The sequence below is a fragment of the Erinaceus europaeus genome, chromosome 3 (genome assembly GCF_950295315.1).
Source record: "Erinaceus europaeus chromosome 3, mEriEur2.1, whole genome shotgun sequence".
Classification (NCBI taxonomy): domain Eukaryota; kingdom Metazoa; phylum Chordata; class Mammalia; order Eulipotyphla; family Erinaceidae; genus Erinaceus; species Erinaceus europaeus.
Genome location: NC_080164.1, coordinates 147,440,644 through 147,467,739, shown reverse-complemented (window position 1 = coordinate 147,467,739; position 27,096 = coordinate 147,440,644). Strand labels below are relative to the sequence as shown.

The window sequence follows — 27,096 nt, the reverse complement described above, 5'->3', positions numbered from 1 at the left end:
TGATAAATGACATCTCCTTAGCATTTCAAACCATAGTAATTTAACACCATTTAATTAATTGTTTAACATCTGTCTCCCTGTAAGAATGATAAACTACATGAGAGTAGAGACTGTGTGCTATTCATTATTATATCCCTAGTGTTTAGCTCAACTTCCTGTATGGCAATTCATTCAACAAATATTTATTAAGTGTCACACTATCTCTTAAGTACTGGAGAGTACTAAATTCCAGGGCTGAGCCATGGTGCACCTAGGTAAACGCACAAGTTACCATGTGCAAGGACCTGGGTTTAAGCTTCTGGCCCCCATCTACGAGGGAGAAGCTTCAGAAGTGGTAAAGTAATGCTGCAGGTGTCTCTCTTTCTCCCTCACTTTCTATCTTCCCTGCCCTCTCAATTTCTCTGTCTTGAGTCAATAAAATATTTTTTAAAAATAGTAAATTCCTGTTTACACTGCTACTGAGAATACAAATTTGTGCAGTCACTATGGAAAACAGAACAGAGGGGTCCTTAAATAAAAATGGAAGCACCTTATGATCCAACAATACCACTCTTGAGCATTTATCCAAAGACATGAAAACACTTATATAAACAGACATTTGCACCCAATGGCCTCATGTTCATAGCTATGTTATTTATAGTAGCCAAAAAGTGAAAGCAATCTAAATGTCCATCAACAGAAGACTGAGTAAAGAAGTTATAGGATGGACACTCCATAGAGTATCACTCTACAATTAACGATAATACTATGTCCTTCTGGACAACATGAATGGATCTGGATTTGGATCAAGTAATGCAAATAAGGGAGTGAAGCAAATAAGGGAGTAGAAGACTGCTGGCTAGTTTTCCTCAGATTCAGAATATAGAGAATCATAAGGCATAATTTTGCAAAGAAAAAACAAGTAGTCAGCCTGTTTCTAAGACTTTGAGAAAATGATTATGGCGAGGGCCAGGCAGTGGTGCACCCAGTTAAACTCACATATCACCAAGCACAAGGACCCAGCTTTGAGCCTCTGCTCCCCATCTGCACGGAGTTCATTTCATGAGCAGTGGAGCAGGATTTCAGGTGTCTCTCCTTCGCCTCATCTTCTCTATCTCCCATCATCTCTCAATTTCTCCTATCTAAAAAAAAAAAAAAGCCACTGGGAGCAGTGGAATTGTAGTGCTGGCACTGAGCCTCAGAAACTGGAGGCAAAAAAAAAAATTATCACAGTTATCATAGGGGGAGGGCATGACCAAAGACCTTTAGTGGTAAGCATAGCGCGGAATCCCTGTTATCTTATAATCTAGTACATCATTAAAAACAAACACAAAAATTTGTGTCAGTAAAGCTTACACACATAAAACACTGTGTTCTATGTTTGTAAATCTTACTCAGCACAAAGCACTTTTGGAAGATATTTCACCTTTAACATAATAATATCTGGACTTTTGCTGGGAAAATGATTCTTTAAATTATTATCAAAATAATAGACTATAGAAAATGATAAATTCCAACATGAAATTCATGAATTTGTTCATTAAAATGCACAAAAGACAACTATATATATATATATATATATATATATATATATATATATATATGAACGCCAAAACCCTCCACACTAACCCCTGGATCCAGGCTCAAATCACATCATACTGGAGAAAATGGGGCTCAGACCTCAGGCTTCATAAACCAGGTTTCTCCCAATGAACTACCAGTCTGCCTCTGCTGACCAGGGATTCTTCTCTTCCCCTAATGATCGTTGGTAGATGAGAGAATGCTGTGTCAATGGGATGATTACCTTCACTAACATTAACCAAAAGCTTAGAGAAAGTTAGTTGTAATTCCCTCTGTACACCTGTTTTGCTGCTGCTGGAAAAACCAGTGGCCTTATTCCTTGTTCTGACCAGCACTGCCCAGTCAAATGACATAGCATAAGGATCAATGAGACCAGAGTTGAAATATTCTACACTAACTCAAAAGAGAATTTTTGCCACAGTCATAGATTGGACCAGTTGGAGATGTTCTAATTTTTGTTGTTGTTGTTACATATCACATCCTTTTTTTTTGGGTATAAAATTCCCCAAAGTTAATATCATGCACAACAGTCTCTGGCAGTGTAACTGCATAATGTCCAAAATCATTTAGAAATGGGCTCTGAACAAAATTACATTATACAGTGCTGCTGGACATCACTTAAACTGGGAAAATAGTGAACATAAATAGGTTTATATTTTTATGCATGTTTCCCTTTTTATTTAAAGAACTGAAAAACATGAGTCACAACAAAGTGCCTCTACCTAAAATATACCTTAAAAATAAACTGGAGGGAGTCGGGCGGTGGCGCAGTGGGTTAAGCGCACGTGGCACAAAGTGCAGGGACCGGAGTAAGGATCCCGGTTCGAGCCCCCGGCTCCCCACCTGCAGGGGAGTCGCTTCAAGGGCGGTGAAGCAGGTCTGCAGGTGTCTTTCTCTCCCCCTCTCTCTCTGTCTTCCCCTCTTCTCTCCATTTCTCTCTGTCCTATCCAACAACAAAGCAACGTCAACAATGGCAATAATAACCGCAACGAGGCTGCAACAATTAGGGCAACAAAAAGGGGGAAAAAAGGCCTCCAGGAGCGGTGGATTCATGGTGCAGGCACCGAGCCCAGCAATAACCCTGGAGGAAAAAATAAATAAATAAAAAATAAAAATAAACTTGAATTCAATTTTTATTTTTAAAAATCTCAAATGTGTTTTTAACTATTAAAAGGATATCTAACTAGCAAATGGATTAAAAGGCCAGATTCTGAAACCAGAAGTCTTAGTATCCCACCTCTGCCTTTACAAATCGTGTGTTCATAAGCAAGTTAGTTACTTAATTTATGAGTGACTCCTCTTCCTCATCTCTAAAATGGGGATTAATAATAATAACTCAAAAAGTGTTTATGATGACTTGAAAGACAAATACAATGTGTTTAGAATAGAGCCAGCCTGTATAAATGTTATATGTGTCTGTTGTATAAATAATATTTTAGATCACTGCCACCATCAGTCTTTGACAAAGGCAAGTCTCAGTTATGATGCTCCAAACAAGATGCTTAAATAGAAATCAGGGTTTGTTTTTTCGTTGTTGTTATTTGTTTGTTTTTACTACATAGCTCTTGCTTATGGTGATGAGGAGATTGAACTTGGAACTTTAGAGTCTCAGGCATGAAAGCTTTTTGTATAACCACTACATTATCTCTTCCATCTTAACTAGAAATCTAAGTTTTAAAGTTTGTTATCAAAATTTGACATAAACCTCCCTCCCTTTCAACTTTCACCAATTCCTCTAGCAAATCTATTCCATCCCCACCAAGCCCTTCACATGTGAAAGTGTTCGCTTTAGTTTGTTGACTGTTCTTAACTTTTCTCATCAGCCTGGGAACTAGAAAAGCAAGACTGAAGTCCTTGCTATGAGAAGCTTAGGTAACAAAGCTAATAGCACTGTTCATAGAGACTATTTTCTCTAGTGCTGAAGTGCCATAACACAAAGGCATCCATCCCATTTCTATGACGAGGTTTAGCAGAAATCTACACATTTTACATTGCTTGATGCTCTGCTCCTACTCCTTCCATTGACTAGTTGGTTATTTAACCTCACTCTAACTGATTCTTCCTCTGCAAACTGCGCTCACATTGATTATGCTTTAATATATAATGAACTAATACATCTACTTATCTAGACAGGGCTACGTTTCTAGATATCATGGTAAAGCAAGAATACAAGTCTTGTCTATTATTGTTACTATTGTTATTATCATTATTATTATTTTTTAGGAATAAGTTGCTGCAGTATTGTCATCCCTCTAGGGTGTGTTGCACATAACTCTAGCTCAGAAAAAGGGAGATGATGGTTGGGAGAAGTACAGAAGGAAAAAGTTTGTTCTAAAGCCCACAGAACAAACTTTATTTAGCATGGTAATCAGCTCAGAACCCTTGTAGTCAGTAGCTTTCCTACAGAGAGCTAGTATCTGGAGCAGGTGACTCGGACTCTTGTGACAGGAGACATTTCAATTCTGGATGAATTCAGCCCAGTCTTCACCCTCAAAAAAGAGGGTCTTAGGCCATGTAGTGTCTGTGTTACTCCACAGCGCCGCTCCAGGAACCACCCGGAAAAGCAAGTGGACTCTCAAGTCAATCACACAGGTGTAAGAGTCGCAGTGGTCATGGGCTCAAAAAATTCTGCTTGGACCTTTGGACCTCTGAGATGCAGCTCTTGAGGAGGCCCCGCCCAGTAAAGCCCATTGGCTGAGGCTGCCTGGGGGCGGAGTCAGCGCACTAGAGTCGGTGCTCCAGCAGTTAGCTCCTCCCGGAGTGGATTCATGGGGAAGAGGAGAAGCCCAGGTGGGCGAGCAGCGAACACCAGCGCCCTGGAAGCCCCATCTGGGGGTCATGGGGGGGCAGGTGAGGCTGCCACCCGGAGAGCCCTGCCGAGAAGGTGAGTGTTTACCCTGGACCAGGGGGCCTAGCCCCTGGGTATAGGTGAGATCGGGTGGGCGATACTGCTGGGGATGAGAACCGGACACACCGGCTCCTAAGGCATTCGTTCTTGCATTTATTCTCGCAGCCAGTATTTATTGGCGGCTTTTATATGCCAGTCTCTGGGAAAGACCGAGTCCATCAATACATACAAGACTCCCGTTCTTGTCCGGACGGCAGACCTGTTGAAATGACAGAGTGCTGACGGAAAGGTCTGGGTGCTCAGGGAAGTATCCTAAGTCTCATCAGATAAAAACGTGTCCTCTGACTCAGACTCACATTCAGAGTCCCCATTCGGCATCGTCCCGTGGGCGAAAGGAGTGCCAGGCCAGAGACTGGAGTCCAGTGTTGAGCCCTTTGCTGGCTGGCGAAGGGTCGTACCGATGCAGCCAGGCTCCGCCAATTCCGGGGAAGGGGGTGGTAGGCGTGTGGTGGTGGTGCGTGTGTGAGAGGGCACAGACCTGCCGGGGGTGGGGGGTGGGGCTCCCACAGCCTCTGCCTTGAGATGAAAACGCCCCTTGCCACCTTTGCACTACTTAGGTCTGACTCTTTGTGTAGTCACTTCTTGGCTGCTTCAAATGGCTCGAGAGGGGTAGGGAACTTCGGCACAGTCATTTGTAGGTTTGTCACTGCTGGTTGGGCTGGGGTTTCCACCTCCTCCAGAGCTGGTAAAATCGCTGGGCGTGGCCCCTTCCTCCTGGCTGGGTGTTCACCGCACCCGCGCGAGGGCTTTCTGCAGTCACCTTACTGAAAGTGCCTGTGAGGGAGGAAGTGGGGGGCGGAGGACGGAAGGGTGTGTAGCTGCTGGAATGAGTGTTTTTCACTTTGTCAAGGGGGAAACCACCTTCTAGTTCACTTGGAATGGACAAAAAAAGGGAGGGTAGTGAAGGGGCGTAGCGAGAAGACTACTTTAGCAAAGTTTGTGACGAATTCTTTTAGCTCTCCCAGCTTTTAATTCTTTGATGGTTTGATAGGGAGAGAGAATGGTGATGATGATAGTTATGAACATAATGATAACGATAAATAAAGCTAGTCAAAACTAAGCCAGTGAGAAGAAAACACCTGAAGTTCAAAGTTTGAAAGTCATTTTGGAGGTAGTTATCACGGCAGTTAGATCTAATATTATTTCCTAGATAACCAGATTGTCTGACCTTGGTCCAAAGAATACCTCACCCAGTAAATCAGACTGTTATTAACCAATCCACCCGTATTTGCCCAGTGATCTGTAAGGTGTGTGAGTTACACCCGCTTGTTTGAAGCTCTACAGGGTTTTACCTGCTTGCTTATACACTTACATCCAACAAGAAATATTAAAGCTCACTGCTCAATACTTGAGTAGTTGTATGGTTTGTGACAGATGGTGAGAAAAACTTGACTTAAATCAGAATCCAGTTATCATCAACAGTGGAGAGAGACTAGGCTTTGGCATCACACTTCTCAGCTATGATTTAGTCCCCTTGAGTTGCATGACTTGGGAAAAATCCGTACAGTTTATAGTTATAAGGCATAGGTGCAGGAATAGGTTATAGCAAAAGCCTGGGCTGAGAACAAGGATAGTTCAGGATTTGATATGGAGTAAAGGCTCAATTTTTCACTTATTCATTCAACAGTGTGAATCCCATGTGCCAAGCACTGGTCCAGGTGCTAGGATGGAGGTATAGCTCCCTGCTCTCATGCCGTTTCCTCTCTAGATAAAGCAACATAAAATGACAAGGATTCAGGGGCTTGCAAAATTAGCACAGTTGAATAGTGTGCTGCTTTGCCACATGTACAGAAAACTTCCACACTGAAAGAAGCTTCAGTGCTATGATTTCTTTCCCTTTTTCCTTCTGTCTCTTTCTGAAAAATTCAACCCCAAGCAATGAAGCCTAAGAGAGGATTAAAATAAAATAAAAAGATATGGATTTCATCATGAGATATGAGAACAGGGCATTCCAATTAGACTTCAAGGAAGAAAAGATTGACACTATACTCTGTGTTTATCTTTGGAAACTATAGATGTTTCAAAAGACCTTCTAATCCAAGATTATCTCACCAGATGATTTCAGCACAGATTTTTAAAGAATACCATATTCTTTAAAAATATTCTACAGATCTTAGAGTTTAACAGACAAAATAATTTAATATAAAAATGACATCATGAAAATAGAATGTAAGAACAACACCCATCATTGGCAGACATTATATACGGCTCCTAAATTTTTTCCTTTCAAAACCATGGAGACAGATGGAATTAACTCTAAGTACCACTCTTGTCACTTTGTACTAACTGTCTAGACCCTAGGAAAGAGGCCTACTCAATCAAAGAAAATTTAGAAACCACTGGACTGTTCTTCCTTGCTTGAGTATTCTCCCTACTGCTAAACCAGGTCAGAGTTCTTCTAAATACACAGAGTGAAAAGATCTTTTTTTGTAAATCAACAGTATTTCAGTTCTTTTGACTACTTGGGAATGACCAGAGGCGGTGGTGGCAGCGCCTTCTTCTTCTTCTCCTTCTCCCTCTCCCTCTCCCCCTCCCCTCCCCCTCCCCTCCCCTCCCTCTCCCCCTCCCCTCCCCCTCCCTCTCCCTCTCCCCTCCCCCTCTCCCTCTCCCTCTCCCTCCCCCTCCCCCTCCCCTCCCCTCCCCATTCTTCTTCCTCTTCCTCTTCCTCTTCTTCTTCTTCTTCTTCTTCTTCTTCTTCTTCTTCTTCTTCTTCTTCTTCTTCTTCTTCATCTAGCATTCTTATACTTACTATGTGGCTATGTCTGCTAAGACTTGACTTCCCAGATTTGCTTCAGATCGTTTCTCTTTCTCATTCAGGCTGGAGAGACAGCTGCACCCAAAGTTGAGCTCTGGCACCATATGTGAACTGCTGTGGTGTGGTGTCAGATGAAGCTCTAGTGCTGTGATATCTCTTGTTCTCTCATCTCTTTGTGTGAATGAAAATGTAGTCCAAGGTAGTGAAATTGCTTGTGCCATAATAGTGAAGAGTTTGGACTTTTTCTGATAGAGAAGGGAAGTCATCGTATGGCGCAGGTGCCGCCATTCGAGCTGCTTGACACGGTACCAGCTTCACAGGAAGTTCAGCACGGGCTGGACTCTCCAAGCCAAATTGAAACCATCTTGCTTTTTGCTATGTATAGGGCTTGAGATTAAGCTCTGTGTGGTCTTAATAATATTTACCTATGGCCAGGCTCAGAGCCTGACCAATAACAAAAGTAATGATAAAACCTGCACTGCACTCTGTAAGATTGATCATAATGGAACAAGCAATACCAATAATGCAGAAATTTTTAGGAGACTTCAAAAGGAAGAAATGTTTTCCCCTTTATCTACACCACTTCCTTTAGTATTCCCACTAAAATATAGGCAAAGATTGGTGGTTCCCACAGTGGAGGGGCCACCTTACACAGCATAATTAATAAGTGGAAAGTTATGGTACCTGCCTAGATACAATGGGCCTTTTAATCTACCACCCACCACTATGCTCCCACCTCCTTATACAGGAATAGTACACAAGAACCTAGGTCACATAGTGAGCAAACAAGAAAGATGGATTCAAGTTAGAGAGCTGAACTTTATAGAGAGGCTGGCCAGGTCAGCACCACTTTGGTGCTTTCTCAGTAAGGAACAAAACAAAACTCCTTGATCAAACAATGGAACAGATTTTATGAAAAATGGGCTGTTCAATTTGTTTAAGGCCCCTAGAAACATAACAAGTTTGAGCTTTCTATGAACCATGGCTTCTGATGCATAGGGACAAAAGGATGGCATAAACATACAGGTAGAATATTAATCTTAATCAATAGGACATCTACCTAGCACACAGATACAAGAATAACAAAAAACATAGAAACTGTGATGTGATCTCTAGGGAGAAAAGTGCTCCTGGAATATGAATGTTCCACAAAGCAGGAGGTGTTCCCTACCTGTGCTGCTCATAGTTGGTGATTTTTGTTTTAATAATCAAAGCCTTGGTGATTTGTGTTTTAATGAGCTAAGCCTTATGAGACTATAAAAATAAAGTTCTGCTTGAGTATGACAGAAATGTCTGCTTAAGCTTGATTCAGCATCAACTCACTTGTCTCTCATTCTTCCTCATTCTGCACCAATGCCCCTCCTCTTTTAGATTACCCTAATAACCTGCTGGGGCTGGCCCCCAGAAACTGTATGTAGAATTATGCTCAGAGGAATGGCAAGATCCACCCTACTTACCTAAAGACATTTTTTTAAATTATTTATTTTATTTTACTTTTGCCTCCAGGATTATTGCTGGGGCTTGGTGTCTGCACTACAAAGCAACTGCTCCTGGAGGGTTTTGTTTGTTTGTTTGTTTGTTTTTTAAGAAAGGATAAATTAACAAAACCATAGGGTAGGAGGGGTACAACTCCACACAATTCCCACCACCCAATCTTCATATCCCACCCCCTCCCCTGATAGCCTTCCCATTCTCTATCCCTCTGGGAGCATGGACCCAGGGTCATTGTGGGTTGCAGAAGGTAGAAGGTCTGGCTTCTGTAAATGCTTCCCTGCTGAACATGGGCGTTGACTGGTCGGTCCATACTCCCAGTCTGCCTCTCTCTTTCCGTAGTAGGGTGGGTCTCTGGGGAAGCGGAGCATGGAGGGTATTTTTTCTCTTTTGCTGCCCTTGTTTATCGTTGTTGTTATTGTTATTATTGTTTTTGTTACTGCTGTTGTTGGATAGGACAGAGAGAGATTGAGAGAGGACGGAGAAACAGAGAGAGGAAGAGAAAGATAGACAACTGCAGACCCATTTCACCTCTTGTGAAGTGACCCCCTTTCAGATGGGGAGCCAGGGGCTTGAACCCGAACCCTTACGCAGGCCCTTGAGCTTTGTGTCACGTGCGCCTCATCAGCTATGGTACTGCCACCCCCTCCTCCCCATAGACTATTTAATCCCACGCTGTCATGCTTCCCCCTTTTCTCACCTCAGTGGATCTCCCCCTTCTCCTCAAGCACATTCTTGACTCTGAGTTCTTGCATTTACACTTAGCAGAGAGGTTTTTCTTTTTCCTAATAATTGACACGTATTCAGTTCCTCCACATTTAGCAAAATAAACAACAACAAAGCCAAAGGAGAAATGTTTCCCTTTAGGATGATTACAAACTAACATAGCCACTCTAGTAGACCACTGGCAGTATATATTAAGATTAAAAAGAAGGAAGAAAAGTGAGCAGAAAATAACTGTCTTAGTAGAGTGCATGCACTGGGCCCTGTGTTTGAGCCCTGGCACCAGATATAAGCACCATGGTCAGCACCAGTAGACTTCCAATAAACAATATCGCATATATCTCTCTCTCCCATTTCCTTTATGTTTCTCTTAAGAAAGGAAGAAAATGGGCCCTGGAGGATGTTGGGGTTTGTTTTGTTTTGTTCTGTTTGTTTTGCATCCAGGGTTATCAATGGGGCTCTGTGGGGCACTACTAATCCACTGCTTCTGGCAGCCATTTTCCTGGCCAGTAAAATGAGAAATAGAGAGAGAAATGAGCCATTTTAGTGGCCAGTAAAGAGAGAAATAGAGAGAACAGCGAGAGAGAGAAAGATAAAACACCTGGAGACCTGCTTCACCACTTCTGAAGCATCACTAAGCAGTGTTCTGCATGCAAAAGAACCTGAGTTTATTCCTAGATGACAAAAAAAGGAAGAAATGGAGGAAGGAAGGAAGGAAGGAAGGAAGGAAGGAAGGAAGGAAGGAAGGAAGGAAGGAAGGAAGGAAGGGAGAGAGAAAGAGATTTACTTTCTCGGTATTAATAACATCATAACTTCTGGATTAGACTTCCTAGGAAATTACAAATTACCTTGGTGACTTCAGTCTAAAGTCGTCAACTCTGATTTTAAGATATCTCTGACTTCTCTGTAACATTTCAGAATCAATGTCTGCTCATCCCACCTCACCAAGTGTCCCTCTCTCCCCTACATACCCACCTAGCCTCCATTCACTCCCTTACCTCCAGCCCCTCCTCTGTCACATTTGTTGTCTGCTCTCTCCTCTGTATGCTGCCAACACATAATACAACTTAAGATCTAAGTTCAGTAACTAGATATGACTTTTATTCCTTTTCCTGCCATAAAACATGTAATTGTCAAGTCTACTACTTACAGTGAGAACTTAACAAAATATGACAGAGATAATAACAAGCTCTCTCCCCATTGCCCACTGCCCCCACACTCCTTGAAATGTACCAAACATTTTGCTATGTCAACAGCTTATAAAGAATCTTGTTCCACTGGAATGAGATCAGCCCACACATCCTTTTCAGAGATAAAGTTTTCAAATGGTTGTGTTGACTGTGTAGTAAACGGCACTGGTGCAGCCATGGAATTCATTAGAAAGTCAAGTCAGATGCTTTTGCCTAGAATTAACGTAAGTAAAACTATTACTATTGTCAAAATATTTTGCAACTGTGCACCCGTTTCCCTGAATAAAAATCAGAGGGACTGTCTGGGGATAAGAAAAACAAACAAACAAACAAAGAGAAACAAAATGCCAGAGAAATGGTTCACCAAGTAGAATTCCTGTCTTGTTATGTGCACAGTCCAGGTTCAAGCCATGATACCATAGAAGAAATGTAGCCATGGCACAGGGGAAGCTCCATGGTGGTGTCTCCCCATCTCTTTCTCTATCTGAATGAAAAAGTCAACCCAGAGCAGAGCAGGGAAGTTGAGCACATGCAACATATCAATGCATACACAATACTACATACCTACCCCACCCCCCCAAAAAAAAAAGAGAGAAAGAGAAAGGGAGAGGGAAATAATTAAAAAAAAAACTGGTCTAATATTAGTTTGGAAAGATGACACTTATTACTAGGTTGCCATTTCTAGGTTCATGCACATACAATTTCACTGCTCGGGGACACTTTTTTTTTTACAAATTTTTAAAAAAAATATTTATTTTATTTATTCCCTTTTGTTGCCCTTGTTGTTTTATTGTTGTAGTTATTATTGTTGTTGTCATTGTTGGAAAGGACAGAGAGAAATGGAGAGAGGAGGGGAAGACAGAGAGGAGGAGAGAAAGACAGACACCTGCAGACCTGCTTCACCGCTTGTGAAGCGACTCCCCTGCAGGTGGGGAGCCGGGGTTCGAACCGGGATCCTTATGTCGGTCCTTGTGCTTTGCGCCACCTGCGCTTAACCCGCTGCGCTACAGCCCGACTCCCAGGACACTTTTTTAATTCACATAGAGAGACACATTACAACACTGGAGTTTTCCCCATAGCATCTCCCATGTGGTAGCAGGATTTTATTTATTTATTTATTTATTTATTTATTTATTTATTATTTTATTTTATTTTATTTAAGAAAGGATTAATTAACAAACCATAGGGTAGGAGGAGGATTTTTTTTAAGTCATTTTATTGGAGGGGATGAGGTTAATGGTTTACCATACAGCTATTAACATAGGGGTACAACTTCTCATCTCCCTGCCATAGTTGTCTACAAAATATTCTAGCTCCCAACTTAAGTTCTTCTCCACCCTCATGTCCCAGGACCATAAAACCCTCTCCGTCCTCTTCTTTGCCCTTCTTCTCCAGTGTTCTTTGCTTTGCTGTAATACACCACACTCAGCCCAAGCTTCACTTTGTTTTCCCTCTCTGTCCTTGTTTCTTATAAGTGAATCATCCATTATTTGTCTTTCTTTTTTGGGCTTATTTCACATAGCATGATTCTTTCAGGTTCCATGCAAGATGAGGCAAAGGAGATACTTGGACAATGCAGGTGTCCTACCTGGAGAGCTACCTCTCTGGCCCCTTGCCATATTCCTTTGACTCTGATTGGACTAAGACAAAGAATCATGCTAGTGGGGATTTTAAGCCTTGAACTGGCAATCAGTGGAAGCTGTTCTTTTAGATCTATAGTATGTGATCCTGGTGGGGTTCATCCTCCTAAGTGTTGTATGATCATTGTATGTTCCTATTCTTACTTTTTATTTTTTTTATTTATTTTCCCTTTTGTTGCCTTTTTTTGGTTGTTGTTATTGATGTCGTTGTTAGATGGAACAGAGAGAAATGGAGAGAGGAGGGGAAGACAGAGAGGGAGAGAGAAAGATAGACACCTGAAGACCTGCTTCACCGCTTGTGAAGCGACCCTTGTGCTGGTCCTTGTGCTTCGTGCCACGCGCGCTACCGCCCAACTCCTGCGTATGTTCCTATTCTGAGCATATTCACTTTTATCCCTCACAAACATGCATGCTTTTACTTGAACAACTTTTCAATGAGTATAGCCCATTAGGCCACCTTAACTGCACCTCTGTCTTCTTTGAAGTTTCCCAAGTCAATGCATTCAAGTTAGTGAACTTTTTATATGCAGTTGTTCCTGTAATATGTTTATTTGTTTGTTTGTCATCTTTAGGGCTTCACTGCTCTGAACTGATTTTTTCCTGATAGGAACATAGAAGATAGGCAGTGGGTGGAGAGGTGCCACAGCACCAGAACTTCTTTCAACACTATGACATGTCCTGCATTTCTTACTACAGCAGATTGACTATAACTGTTGCAGAATACCACTGAAGCAATATAAGTCTCCCTGCATTATTTTTTAAGATTCATTTTCATTCATTTATTCATTCACGTATTCGAGAGAAAAGAAAACAGGGCATCACTCTGACACTTTTGATACCAGGGATCAAACTCAGAACCTCATGCTTGAGAATCTTATCCTCTGTACTATCTCCCAGGCTGCTCTCCTTGGAAGTATTTAGAAATTTTACCTCAGAATTAATTTGGTTGTGTTTTTATTTTGTTTGTTTCCAGAGCACTGGTCAGCTCTGGTTTATGGTACTACTGCTGGCTGGGGATTAAACCTGGGACCTTTGGTGCTTCAGGCATGAAAGACTTTTTCCATAACCATTATGCTATCTCCCCAGCCTTCGAATATATTTTGTATTTTTTCAAGTTACAGAGCTAAATGACATAATAATCATGAAAAGTTGGAATACAATTACTGTACCTCAGCAGCTGAACTTTGTGGTTGTTTTTAACTTTGTATATGTTAAAATCCCCATGACTTTACAATGTACATTGTACCAGGGAGACAGAGATGTAATCAAGTTTTATTGCTAAGATGCCATTTAGTCAACCTGTCTTTTGTTGTTTTGTTTTTGTTGTGTTGTGTTTCTGTAAGATTTTTGAGATCTAAAACTGAGTTTTTCACTGGGTTCTGAAATCACACTTTGTTTTCTTCCTGCTTATTGTTAGTATATTTCACAGTGGGAAAATATGTCTTTCAAGATATATTTTATTTACTTTTGGACAGAGGAATTGAGAAGAAAGGGGCAGGTAGAGAAAGGGGGGTGGCACCAAAAAGACAGCATAATGGCTGTGCAAAAAGCTTTCATGCCTGAGCCTTGGAAGTCCTAGATTCAGTTCTTGACTTGCATAACTCACCGCCCCCCCCCACCCCGTAAGTTAGCTAAGTATCCTGTAATAGTATCCTGTAATGTGGCAATTGATAGGTTTGCATCACAAGCACAGATTTTGAAAAGACGTACTGATAATGTGAAGGAGTGAAGTGGATATGAGGACATGTGAGGAACTACTGAGTACAAGCCAGGTCCAAACAGCTTGGTGGCTCCACCAGGTTCCTGCTTTGCTGGAACAAAGAACCAAGTATTCCAATTTTCCAATTGATTTATTTTTTGTTCTCATCTCTTTTTTGAATTAGTGATTTAATAATGATTAACAAGATTAATAATTCAGGATAAGAGGGGTACTATTCCGTATAGTTCCCACTACTTGAGTTCTGTGTCACATCTCCTCCCTTGGAAGTTTCTTTATTCTTTTCCTATTCTCCCTCTGGGAGTACAGACCAAAGGTCTTTAATAGGGTACAAAAGGTATAAGGTCTGGTTTCTGTAATTGCTTCTCTGCTCGTTATGGGAGTAGGCAGATTGATCCATACCACCACCACCACCCCCCCCATTTTTTATCTTTCCCTAGTCGGTTAGGGCTCTGGGGAGGTAGGGTTCTAGGACACATTGTTAAGGCAAGATTTTCAATTTATAAGAGGAATTCAGACTCCTATGAAATCTCTCATTTTGAAAGGCTAACTAAATAGTTCTTGAAATACTTCTAAGAGTGCATGTGGACCAAGTTGAATGTGAGCATAGGCCTGTGCATTACCTGCTTGGGAACATTCTTCATGCCATAAACACTCCATATCAGTTTTGTCTACTCAGCTTTCTGTTTTTTTACAGAAAAGAAATCAACACTGATGTTTCCTTCTTTACTTTTTTCCCAGGTTATGTGCTGTCTCTGGTCTGTTCAAACATCTCCCATGCTTGGTGTGAGATCACAAATGTGTCACAGCTACTGACTTCTGTCCTCTACAGAGATCTGAATGCCAGCATACCCAGCTCAAACATTTCTGAGAATGTAGAAAACAAATATAGTCTTTATGTGGGCTTGGTTCTGGCAGTAAGTTCCAGTATTTTTATTGGCTCCAGCTTCATATTGAAAAAGAAGGGCCTCTTGCAATTGGCCAACAAGGGCATCACTAGAGCTGGTAAGAAACTGACGTAACTATGGAATTCCAAGTTTGTAACTGCAGAAACAATCCTCTTCTAAGATTTTAATACTACAGTGGCAATGTTTTACTTCTCTGTTGATCTTAGCCTTTCTGTCTCATTCTAACAATAGTCTTACCAGCAGTTTCCAGGGATGAGTTAGCTATGTGTACATTAGATGGAAACTAAAGCCTCTTGCTTCTAGAACATTAGTGTACAGTATAAGTTCTTCTCTCATAGCCTTAGAGTATATTTTCAGTATTTAATGCCAGATCATGCTATTCTGTGTGTAAAACATGCCAGTGGCTTGTCTTTGCAGGCAGAATAAAATCCAAGCTTGTCTCACAGCCTTTGACCTTCTGCATAAAATGGCCCCTGCCACCTCTCTAGCTCATGGTCTCCTACCCTCCCAGTCACCTATTTCTGTTTCCAGAAATACAGGGTTCTTCCCATCTCAAATTATTTTCTCTTTTCCTAAAGCTCTCTTCTTCCTGCCCTTCATTTGGCTGACTCACCCTTCGTACTTCAGTTCAAATATCACCTCAGAAAGACCATCCTTGATGTTCCCCATCATGGAGGTCTGCCTTACTGCCACCATGTCATTTTCAATCCCTGCATTAACAGTCTCCCTTATTATATGATTCCTGTTTAGTTACTTATTGCTAGTGGGTCTACTTGTTTGTTGATAATAGGTGCATAAAAGTAAGAACCTTCTCTAACGTAGCATTGGTTAACAAATGGAAAGCAGTAGAATTAGGTTATTTATAGTAACATTTCACATGCTAAGTGTCTTTGCTTAATTTACCTTTATTAACCATAACATTTCTATTAATTCTTATCAAGGATAATATAAAACAGTTTAATAATATTCCAAAGTTCATATGGAAAAATAAACACCTGTGAGTTGTACAAACAAGTTTATGAAAGAGTACTATTGACAGGAGACTCACACTATCAGAAAATAAACATATTATAATGCTACAGTCATTTAAGCAGCTTGGTACAGGCATTCAGAAATGATAAAAGATAACTGAAAAATTTTAAAGTACATATAATGATTTAACAAGATTTTTTTTTAACTAGCAAGAGAGACTAAACCACTTTTCTGCTATTTATAATTTTTTCTCCACTTTGTTTCTGTGAAGTATCAGAGATCAAACCTTGGATTTCACATATGCAAGACTGGTGCTATAACACTGACATACCTCATCAGATACAGAATATGATTTTTTCTTTACTTTTTCTTGATTTTTAAAAGATATATATATATATATATATATATATATATATTCTGCTTATTTTATTTTTAATTGAGAGAAAGGTACAGACAAAGACCAGAGTGCTGCTCAGCTCTGGCTTATGGTGGTCTAGGGATTGAATTGGGGACCTCAGGCATGAATGTCTTTTGCATAACTATTATGCTGTCTCCCCAGCCCAGTGGTTGATTTTTTATATAAATTTATTATCTTTATTTATGGGATAGAGACAGCCAGAAATCAAGAGGGTAGGGGGAGATAGAGACAGAGACACCTGCAGCCCTGCTTCACCACTAGCAAAGCTTTCCCCCTGCAGGGGGGGAACCAGGGGCTTGAACTGGGGTCCTTGAGCATTGTAACATGTGCCCTCAACCAGATGCACCACCACCCACCCCTGACTTTTAAGTATTATTTTAGTCCATCAGAAGAAGAATGAAATAGTTTACCAAAAGTACTGAGATAATTTACAAAAATTAGAGAAGAAGAATCTAGGTCTTCCCCTACATATTATTCAATGCAATTAATGCCACACAGTAGAGCTAAATTGAAATTAATTTTTTGTTATTATTGTTCATACCCATGGGCCAATATATACACAAGCAAATATCATGACATCAGTATCTAAAGACACGCCATGTCAGATTATGAAATCATATTATAATGATTCCAATTTGGTCATTTGGAAATTTTGTAATGAGAAAATCCCAGATAAACATAGTTAACTCCCTTGCAAGAGAGTCTTCACAGCTAAAAGAACCTGTCTAGTTTGTAACAGAATCAACCCAAATTAAATTGGTGAGAAAATCCCATAATTCTCTACTAAGCATGACAATGACCTCAGACCGTAATTGCAGTAGGAGGAGGAACAAGTCTTTAATACCTCAGGAAAGCCTTTGGTCCTTTTTATTAGTATAAACAGAAAAATTGATGATATTAAGACAGAGATTAAGTTGGAGTCCAGCTGGCTAGTACTCACTGTTCTCTGACTCTGTGTCAACCATCTTCCTTTTAAGATCTTCACTAGGTACCAATGCAATTTACACTTTGCTGTTTGTTTTCTTTTTTAAAAAATGCCCTTGTTTTTTATTATTGTTGTAGTTATTATTGTTGTAACTGAGGTCGTCATTGTTAAATAGAACAGAGATAAATAGAAAGAGGAGGGGAAGATAGAGAGAGGGAGAGAAAGATAGATACCTATAGACCTGTGAAGCGACTCCTCTGCAGGTGGGGAGCTGGGGGCTCGAACCAGGATCATTATGCCATCCTTGTGCTTTGCACCACATGCGCTTAATCTGCTGCTCTACCACCTGACTCCCACTTTGATGTTTCTTTTTTAAAGATTTATTTATTTATTTATGCGATTACTTATTTATTTCATGAGAGAGACATATCAAAACACTGGTCCACTCAACATATGCAGTCTCAAGGGTTACAGCTGGGGCCTTCTGCATGCAATTAAGTCTGCTATCAGATGAACCACCTATCCAGATGTTACTTTTTATGGTTCTCTGTTTTCAAATTGAACTGTAGCTGACACACAGTATAAATGCTTATAATTCTTAATTCTATACCTTAGAGTGGCATAAATATGGTAAACCTGATGATTAAATTTCTGTACAAATGAGAAAACAACTCTTTTTCATTATCTTTATTTATTTGATAGAAACAGCCAGAAATTTAGAGGAAGGGGGAGGTAGAGAGGGAAAGAAGCAGAGAGACACCCATAGCACTGCTTCACCACTTGCAAAGCTTTCCCCACATGTGGGGACCAGGGACTTGAACCCGGTTCTTTGTGCATTGTAACATGTGCTTAACCAGGTGTGCCACCACCCAGCCCCGAAAAAAGCTCTTTAGCAAATAAATAGTGGCATAATATAAAGCATTAGATCTTTGGAAATGACCAAATAAATCAAAGACTAGATGTACTGACTTGATCTTCTGCCTTGTTTTTTCTAGTCACAGTCTGGTGCCTTTCCTAGAAATCATTTCTTCAAGCTTTCTTCCTACCATTTCAAACTTCATTTTGATTTTTTTTTCCTTATTTCCCTAGGACAAGGTGGACATTCTTACCTCAAAGAATGGCTCTGGTGGGCAGGACTACTGTCAAGTAAGTCCTTAACGCTGAGAATAGTGTCTGTTTACAAAATAATGAAACATGAAATTGTCCAAAGGTATCTTTTGGGGTAAGAGTGGAATTTAGGTTTAGAAATGTTGGTGCAGATACAATACATTGTCATACATAATAAACCCAGTATAATTAGAATCAGTTTTTACTCTTCCCTCCTTCAGCCCCCACAATACAACATAAGAATGTGAGAGAAAAAGTTAAAATCTGAACCTTTCAAATCAAACCTTTCCTCTTTTCTTGTATTTACACCCCCAAAAAACTGAAGAAAATGCTTTTCTCTCAGTTTTCCAAGTCTCTGATTGCAATCTATGATTGAATTTTCTAAGAAATGTACATTTTCTTGTCTAGAATTCAAACATGGACATCTTAGAGGTCTCTCTAGCTGCTTAGCATGGCACACATTGGAGAGAGAATCACAGGGTGTCAGCACTCTCCTTCCTTCTGACTTGCTCTGAGGATTTAGGCCAAGATGGGAAAGCACTTTCTACATGCTCTGTCCAAATAGAAGGCAGTACTGTGGCAGATTTTTTAAAAAATTTATTTATACATTTTCCCTTTTTGTTGCCCTTGTTGTTTTATTGTTGTAGTTATTATTGTTGTTGTTATTGATGTCATCATTGTTGGATAGGACAGAGAGAAATGGAGAGAGGAGGGGAAGACAGAGAGGGGGAGAGAAAGATAGACACCTGTAGACCTGCTTCACCACTTGTGAAGTGACTCTCCTTCAGGTGGGGAGCTGGGGGCTCGAACCGGGATTCTTATGCCAGCCCTTGGCGCTTTGCACCACCAGCTGCGCTACCGCCCGACACCCTGTGGCAGATTTTTGTCTCTCTCTGAACTCATGAATTTTCTCCTTACTCCAAAGCTATCTGTATTAGATTTTATCAGAGTAACCACATGTGTTTCTGGTACCAAAAGGAGTAAAGTATTCTCATGGAAAGTAATTTAGAATGGATGTTCATCTGTCTCCACTTTTTTTTCCTCTTCTAATTTTCTTTTTTTTTTAATTCTCTTTATTTATTGGATAGTGACAGCCAAAAAATGAGAGGGAAGGGGGAGATAGAGAGGAAGATACAAAGAGAGACACTTTCAGCCCTGCTTCCCCACTCGTGAAGCTTTCCCCCTGCAGGTGGGGTTCATCTAACTCCCCTTTTTACATTAGTTGAATTTGTATCGCCAGGTAATTACAGTTTATCTACACTCCTTAAATCTAAGCACACACTACCCTCCATAAAACAAATGATTCCTTTCCACTAACTAAATCAGGTGGTACTTTTTTTTTTTTTGATAAATCCATTGCTTTACATTTTTCATTTGTTTTTCTCTTCAGATGAATAAGCCTATCTTTTATATTAATACTGTTGCTTGCTTTTCAGTGGGAGCAGGTGAGGCTGCAAATTTCGCAGCTTACACTTTTGCACCTGCCACTTTGGTCACTCCTCTTGGTGCTCTGAGTGTTCTCATAAGGTATGTGAGAAATGAGGGGCTTGGCTTCCTAGGGATTTTAATACCTCTGAGTTTAAATCAACCTAGACTACAAGAAATATATTGTTTTGGGACATATACTCAATGGAGTATTACTCAGCAGTAATAATGATGATATTGTGTCCTTTGGGGGTAAAATGGATGGAATTTGAGAAGATTATATTTAGCGAAGTAAGTAAGGAGGTAAAGGACAACTACAGAAAGGTTTCACTCATGTGGAATCTGGAGAAATGAACACACAATATGAAAAATAAGTCAATTCATATCTAAGACTGGAAGAATTATAGTGGTTATCTAAGGAGATGGGGGTGTAGGAACACAGACCCTTGGTGCTGGGAGTGGTGAGAAACTATACTCCTATTTTTTTTTTTTTAAAAAAAGAAAGAAACCATGCAGAAGCATACACATATTTATAATAAAATCTTACATAGAAGGAATACACACATTTATATGGGGAAAATTTTGATAAGGAGGGCATATGGTTAGTTGCTTAGAAGTAGAGATGTGAACCTAAGAAAGAAAGAGAAAGAGAGAAAGAAAGAAAGAGGAAAGAAAAAGCTTTAGCAAAAAATTTTGGTAGCAAAAATATAAAAGTCAAAAACAACTTTAAAAAGAAGAAGTAAGGGGTCGGGCAGTAGCGCAGCAAGTTAAGTGCACATGGTGCAAAGCGCAAGGACTAGCCTAAGGATCCTGGTTCAAGCCCCTGGCACCCCACCCCACCCACAGGGAGGTCACTTCACAGGCGGTGAAGCAGGTCTGCAGGTGTCAATCTTTCTCTCCCCCTCTCTGTCTTCCCCTCCTCTCTCCATTTCTCTCTGTACTACCCAACAACAATGACAACAATAATAATATAAACAACAATAATAAACAACAAGGGCAACAAAAGGGAAAGAATGGCCTCCAGGAGCAGTGGATTTGTGGTGCAGGCGCCAAGCCCCAGCAATAACCCTGAAGACAAAATAAAAGAAAGAAAGAAAAAAAGAAGAACTATATTGTTAAGTATATCTTCAATCAAACATTAAAAGTCACAAAAATTGTTTGAAAAAGCTATAGCAATAAATAAAAGTAGAAATAGAAAATAATCTTACTGTCATTAAAAAACTTGAAAGTAAGCCTGGTTTTTTGCAATCATATGTTATATATGTGATGATTCAGCAAAGCCTGACAGATTTTTTTCCTCTCACCTGAACAAATTGTCACTATCCTTTTAATCCTTTCTGTTGGCACAATGGATAATGACCATCCTTATCAGAGAATTTTAAAAACCATAGAGTGTTAGGCATACCAGATTGGGCACATGTTATATCGTGCAGGGACCCACGTTCAAGACCATGGTCCCCACTTGCAGGGGTGAAGCTTCACCAGCAGTGAAGCAGAGCTGCAAATGTCTCTTGATTTCTCTCTGTCTCTATCCAATATATAAATAAATAAATATTTTAAGGAATGTTCGTCTCTCAAGAGAAAAAAATGTATAGGGTTTGGGTTAATTTTCAACTCTCATAGAAGTTTTGCCTTGTCTGATGACTATTTCTGTTTGGAGACCACTTCATTCATTTCCTTTTGCATTAGAAATATATATTTGCTTCATAGTGTTTAGGTCTAATTTGTCTAAATTGCTCTTTACAACCTCAAATGAATGTGTTCAATGATTTTAAAAGTGAATGAATGGCTGTTTTGTCATATACATTACCCAGGTTAGAGCCCGGCCCACACCTCATTAAAAGAAACTTCAGTACTGATTCCTTTCTTATTTAAAAAAAAAAGTGAATAAATATATTTCTCAGAATGCAACTGGAGCATTACAGAGCTGTAGAATATCTACCATAATTCTTTAAATAAAATACAATGACACATATTTCATTAGCCATCATTTCTGAATTTTAAAACTAGTCAGGGCTTTCAGTGTCATGTAGCATATTCTAATCTGTTGATTGAGATAGAAAGAGGTGTATGCCACAGTATGACTTCTGAACCGCTATGGAATTAAGATGTAATTGAATCTTTTTTTTTCCCTCCCTCTCTCTCTCTCTCTCAACAGTGCAATATTGTCTTCCTATTTTTTAAATGAGCGCTTGAACATTCATGGGAAAATTGGCTGCATTTTAAGTCTCTTGGGCTCAACTGTGATGATTATTCATGCCCCACAAGAAGAGGAAGTTGCTTCTTTGCATGAAATGGAAATGAAATTGAGAGACCCAGGTCTGTGTTTCAACCATAAGAAATACTCAAATTTAGCTCCACCTCCTCTTCTCATCAAATTGATAGTTGTAGTAATATTGTATTAAGTTTCTTAGAACCCTGGTTACATTTTATGAAATAAGTATGACTGAGTATTATAAAAAAAAAAAAGATACACATAATGATGAAATAGCTCCCTTGGATAGTGAGTGCTCTGCTGTGCCATGTGCATGGTCCTGGTCAAACTTGGCCATCATGCCATAGAAGGAAATTTCAGTGTAATGAAGCCCCGGCAACAACCAAAAAACAAAAGTGACACAAAGTTTTTTGTTGTTCTTTCCATGCTTCCGCTCTCCACAATGAAAAGACAGGAATAGAAGAAGCAAAAGTTTTATATTCTAGCTTAAACATGGGCTGTCGGGCTTTTGGAGGGCCTCTTTCCTGAGCACAAACTCCTGGCTTACCCGCTCTGTTGTGCACCAGATGCAGGGGCCTAAGACAATGTTCCAGTGCAGCAGGGTTGGAGCCATACAGGTCTCTCTCTCTGTGCCCGATGCTAGTGTCACGGCGAGAAAAGACCTGGGGACTTGTCTCATGGGCAATCTGTTTATTGAACAGCAAAGTAGGGTTTATAAGGGGTTGTAGGAGGAAGCAAGTTATTCATACCAAATATGGTTTTGGAGAGAGGGACAAAGAGAAATAGGGGGTTGAAAAAAGGTCAGAGCATCACCTAGTAAATGTTGAACAAGGGGTTTAGTTGATCAAAGGAATGAAGGAAGTAGGGTTATCAATACTAGCAGAGAGGAGACTTAAGAGAGGAGCCAGGTCATGTAGGATTAGAAGGGCTGGAGGAGGTTGATGAGTAAAGAGGATATTCTTGGTTGTAGTCTTGACAGCAGAACAATGATGTGTGGGCCATGTATGATCAAAGAAGATGGACTTCTATTAACTTCTGAGTAAATGAACCAACTGGTTTGAGAACAAGGAAATGGGCTGCATGCAGGGTCCTTTGTGAAGCAGGGAGGCTTCCTGGTGGTCATTTTCTCTCTATGTTCAGTCACAAGTAGAGAGAGACTAACAGGAAAAGGTCGTGCCACCAGACTCCCATTTTTTTTAATTATTATTTTTTTATTTAAGAAAGGAGACATTAACAAAACCATAGAATAAGAGGGGTACAGTTCTGCACAATTCCCATAACCCTATCTCCATATCCCACCCCCTCCCCTGATAGCCTTCCCATTCCCTATCTCTCTGGGAGTATGGGTCCAGGGTCGTTTTGGGTTGCAGAGGGTGGTAGGTCTGGCTTCTGTAATTGCTTCCCTGCTGAACGTGGGCGTTGCCTAGTCGATCCATACTCCCAGTCTGCCTCTCTCTTTCCCTAGTAGGGTGGGGCTCTGGGGAAGCAGAGCTCCAGTACACATTGATGGGGTCGTCTGTCCAGGGAAGTCTAGTCAGCATCTTGCTGGCATCCGGAACCTGGTGGCTGAAAAGAGAGTTAGCATACAAAGGCAAACAAATTTTTAATAGGAGGGCCCACACCATGCTCAACCATATCCTCACAATTTCTCTACAATTGGCAGCTTTCTCCTTATGAAAGTAGGAAGTCAACCAGATAATGCTAAATAGCTGCAAATATTATCTGGGAAATGATGCAAATGAGAGCTTTATTAAAGCTCATTGTTAAATACTGAGAGCCACATTGCAATAAATATTGCAGAAAATGTGGATCACACATTTTTCCTGAAACAACTATATTCTCAAACAAGATTTCACAAAGGCATGATTCTAATAGCATTTTCTGAACCCTAAATCTTTTCTTTTCATAACAGGATTTATTTCCTTTGCTGTGATCATAATTGTGATCTGTTTGGTGCTGATTTTTATTGTGGCTCCCAAGAAAGGACAAACCAACATATTGGTCTACATTTTAATCTGTTCATTGATTGGAGCATTTTCAGTGTCTTCTGTCAAGGGCCTGGGAATTGCTGTTAAGGAACTGTTGGAGTGGAAGCCAGTTTACAAGCATCCCCTGGTCTTTATTTTGCTGGCTGTACTTGTACTTTCAGTGACAACACAGATTAACTATCTCAACAAGGCACTGGACACCTTTAATACGTCTCTTGTGACTCCTATTTATTATGTGTTTTTCACATCCATGGTAGTGACTTGCTCTGCTATCTTATTTAAAGAATGGTATGGCATGAAAGCTAGAGATATTATTGGGACCCTGAGTGGGTTCTTCACCATTATAAATGGCATCTTTCTTCTACATGCCTTTAAAAACACTGATATTACTTGGAGTGAGCTGACATCAACTAAGAAAGAAGTCCTCTTTCTGAATGGCAATGAAGACAAGTATGTCTTACTAGAGAACATAGAAAGTTCAACTCCAGGATGTGAAGATGATGTTACTTTGTTTAGTAGGACTGATAATTAAAGTCTCTAGAAACCCTTAATCAATATGAGACACCATCTGTATGCATATGTGTGTATACATCATAAGTGGTATAGATTCTTCATTTTATTGGTAAATGATTTGAAGAGGTGAAATTCAACAGCACAAATTAAGATATGAGACAACTACAGGATATATTCTCATTAACTTATGGAAACTCATAAGATGTTTCTGTCTCATTTCAAGTGCACAGTAGAATAACATTTTGGGGGGGTCTATTATTGTTTATTGCTTATTATTAATGTGACTTTAATTATTACTGTGATTTCTCATCACTTATTTATTTAATAGAAATATTAGTTGCCATAGTTCTAAATTAAAGTTATTTTTCTCAAAATAAAACAAAAATCAAAATCAAAGATTTGTGACATTTGAAAAAAAAAATCCTTCAGGTTGACTGGATTTTTTTGGATCCTGACATAAAATATTATGATTTTGTTCATTTGTAATCTAGCCAAATCTACCCAGGTTGGTAGTAGTAAATTCTATTATTCAGAATTCTACTAAACTGACTTCATCATTTCAGTTCTAATGAATTACAACTGATATTGACAGTAATGGTCATATGACTGCAGAGTCCTAAAATGCCATTATAGTCTCTTCAACATATTTTAGTATTAAGAACAGCTAAATGCATTTGAATTTTTTGAAAAGTAATAATCCATGGGAAGTACATGGATTGATAACTCAGGTCAAATACATGTTTACTGTGCTGAATCATTGTTTCACTTTCATTGTATACCAAATGCATAAGCTATCAACACAACTTTATAGGAATGTATTTCCTGAAAAGGCAGTGTTTGAAAACTGTAGTTGTTTTAATGCTTTTATTCTTTTTATTGAGAAGTCTTGATTTCTTAAGGAAACCTTCAAGATGAGAAAATGAATGGTGCCCAAACAGAAGTTCTTATGATTCTCTACCCTAGTGAATCTTAGTATCAGATATTACTTCAGTGTTGCCCATTATAGAACCTTGCCCTTGATATATTGTGCCCAGATTAAAGGTTTTTAGAACATAAGTTATGTGTGACTTGGGTTGGAAAAGGAACTGATGTTGACACACATGCCCATCAGAAAGATGGGGAAAGATGTAATGAGTTAGAACATGTGAAGAAACAATGCAATCACTGAAAAATTCTAAACATCTTGAGTGGGCATATACATTTGATAAATCAAAATGTAATTGCAAATCTAAAACTGAGAACCACTTTTTCCAAATAGCAAGATAATGTCTAAGAAAAAATAAAATGCTGGATCCCCACACTTAGACTACATTGGCCTTAAGTGATGGTTTCATATATGCATTTATTTTAATGTATATATTTTCTCACAAGCATACCAAAAGTTTTATTATCTGAATATCTACACATTGAAAATTACAAGTTTTCTTCACATAGCTGAACTGAAAATTATTAATTCTCTATATAAATAGTTTTGTTTTATTTCTTTTTTTGACAGCTTTATTCTTGCTTAATTAGTGGCTAATTATGTTTGGTTCACAGTACAGAATGTTCATAAAGCCCTTTTAGATTTTGCAGTATGAACTTTACACCTATATTTTAAGAGGGCTAAATCAAGTACATGGAAGCAACCACTATCATATCTGACACTGAATAGGCTTACAGTAAGTAATACTTCCCTTTTGAATCAACATTTTAACTCATAGTTTAATTACCAGATAGGAAAGGACCTTTTGTTGTCAATTTACATACATCTTTTCTCAGTTTTTATTGTACTAATGCATTTAAGACAATCCAAGTAAAATTGAATCCCATCATAACATTTTAATACTAAAACAAAAATGATTCTAACAAAATATTTTTTGTTAATAAAACAACTAAATGCAATATTCTTAGAGAACTTTGTGGAAAGTAATTTATGTGAAATGTTCTCAAACATTTTAATAAATTGTACATTTTTCTATTTTTCAAATGTTTATATATACTCTTTTAGAAAGTTTTTGTAAAAAGTTTCTGTATATTTTGACTTGCAATAAAATATTGTGAATTAATTATCTTGTGAGAGTGGACTGGAGATGGTTATGGTAAGTGGATTCACTCATGTGGAATATAAGAAACTAAAACAAATGAACTTGCAAAAAAGAAAAATTAACCAATTCATCTCTTGGACTTTGTGAGTACAATGGTAGTTATGGAGGGAGGGGCAAGGAATTTTAGTAGAGGGTGTGGTAACTTGACATGTGTGGATGTGAAACCAATAAAAATGTGGGGAAAATCCCCACAGGATTTACTATTAAAAAGAAACTTTAAATTTTTTAAGAAAGTTTGCCTTTTAATATTACTTTATCATTTCCCTTGAAATTGAAATCTGTTATTTAGAAGGCTCTTTCCAAAAACATTTGTACCTGAACAAAAGGAAGGAGAAACTGTCTTTACATAATGCTATTGAATAAGAAGCTCAAAACAGGCAGTACAATGAAACCTCCCTAGTTTAGAAATCCAAAGAGAAGAAAGCATTATAAGAAATATTGGTTGCATTGCATTGCATTTGCATTTAAATGTTCTCAGTGAATTGAAGGAGAAGAAGTGGAAGAACACATAATACTTACTATAGGGTGGCACTGCATCACATTACATTAAATTT

The 27,096-nt window shown here is 39.3% G+C and overlaps 1 protein-coding gene across 1 annotated transcript; it reads left to right on the top strand.

Moving 5' to 3' along the window:
• The first annotated feature begins 4,259 nt into the window (after positions 1 to 4,259).
• NIPAL1 (NIPA like domain containing 1) lies at positions 4,260 to 26,737 on the top strand. Its single transcript, XM_060188087.1, has 6 exons — positions 4,260 to 4,444; positions 14,726 to 14,989; positions 18,297 to 18,353; positions 19,751 to 19,841; positions 21,898 to 22,058; positions 23,867 to 26,737. Exons 1-6 carry the CDS (start codon positions 4,399 to 4,401, stop codon positions 24,472 to 24,474), a joined length of 1,227 nt encoding a protein of 408 aa, XP_060044070.1. The 5' UTR covers positions 4,260 to 4,398; the 3' UTR covers positions 24,475 to 26,737.
• The last annotated feature ends 359 nt before the right edge of the window (positions 26,738 to 27,096 follow it).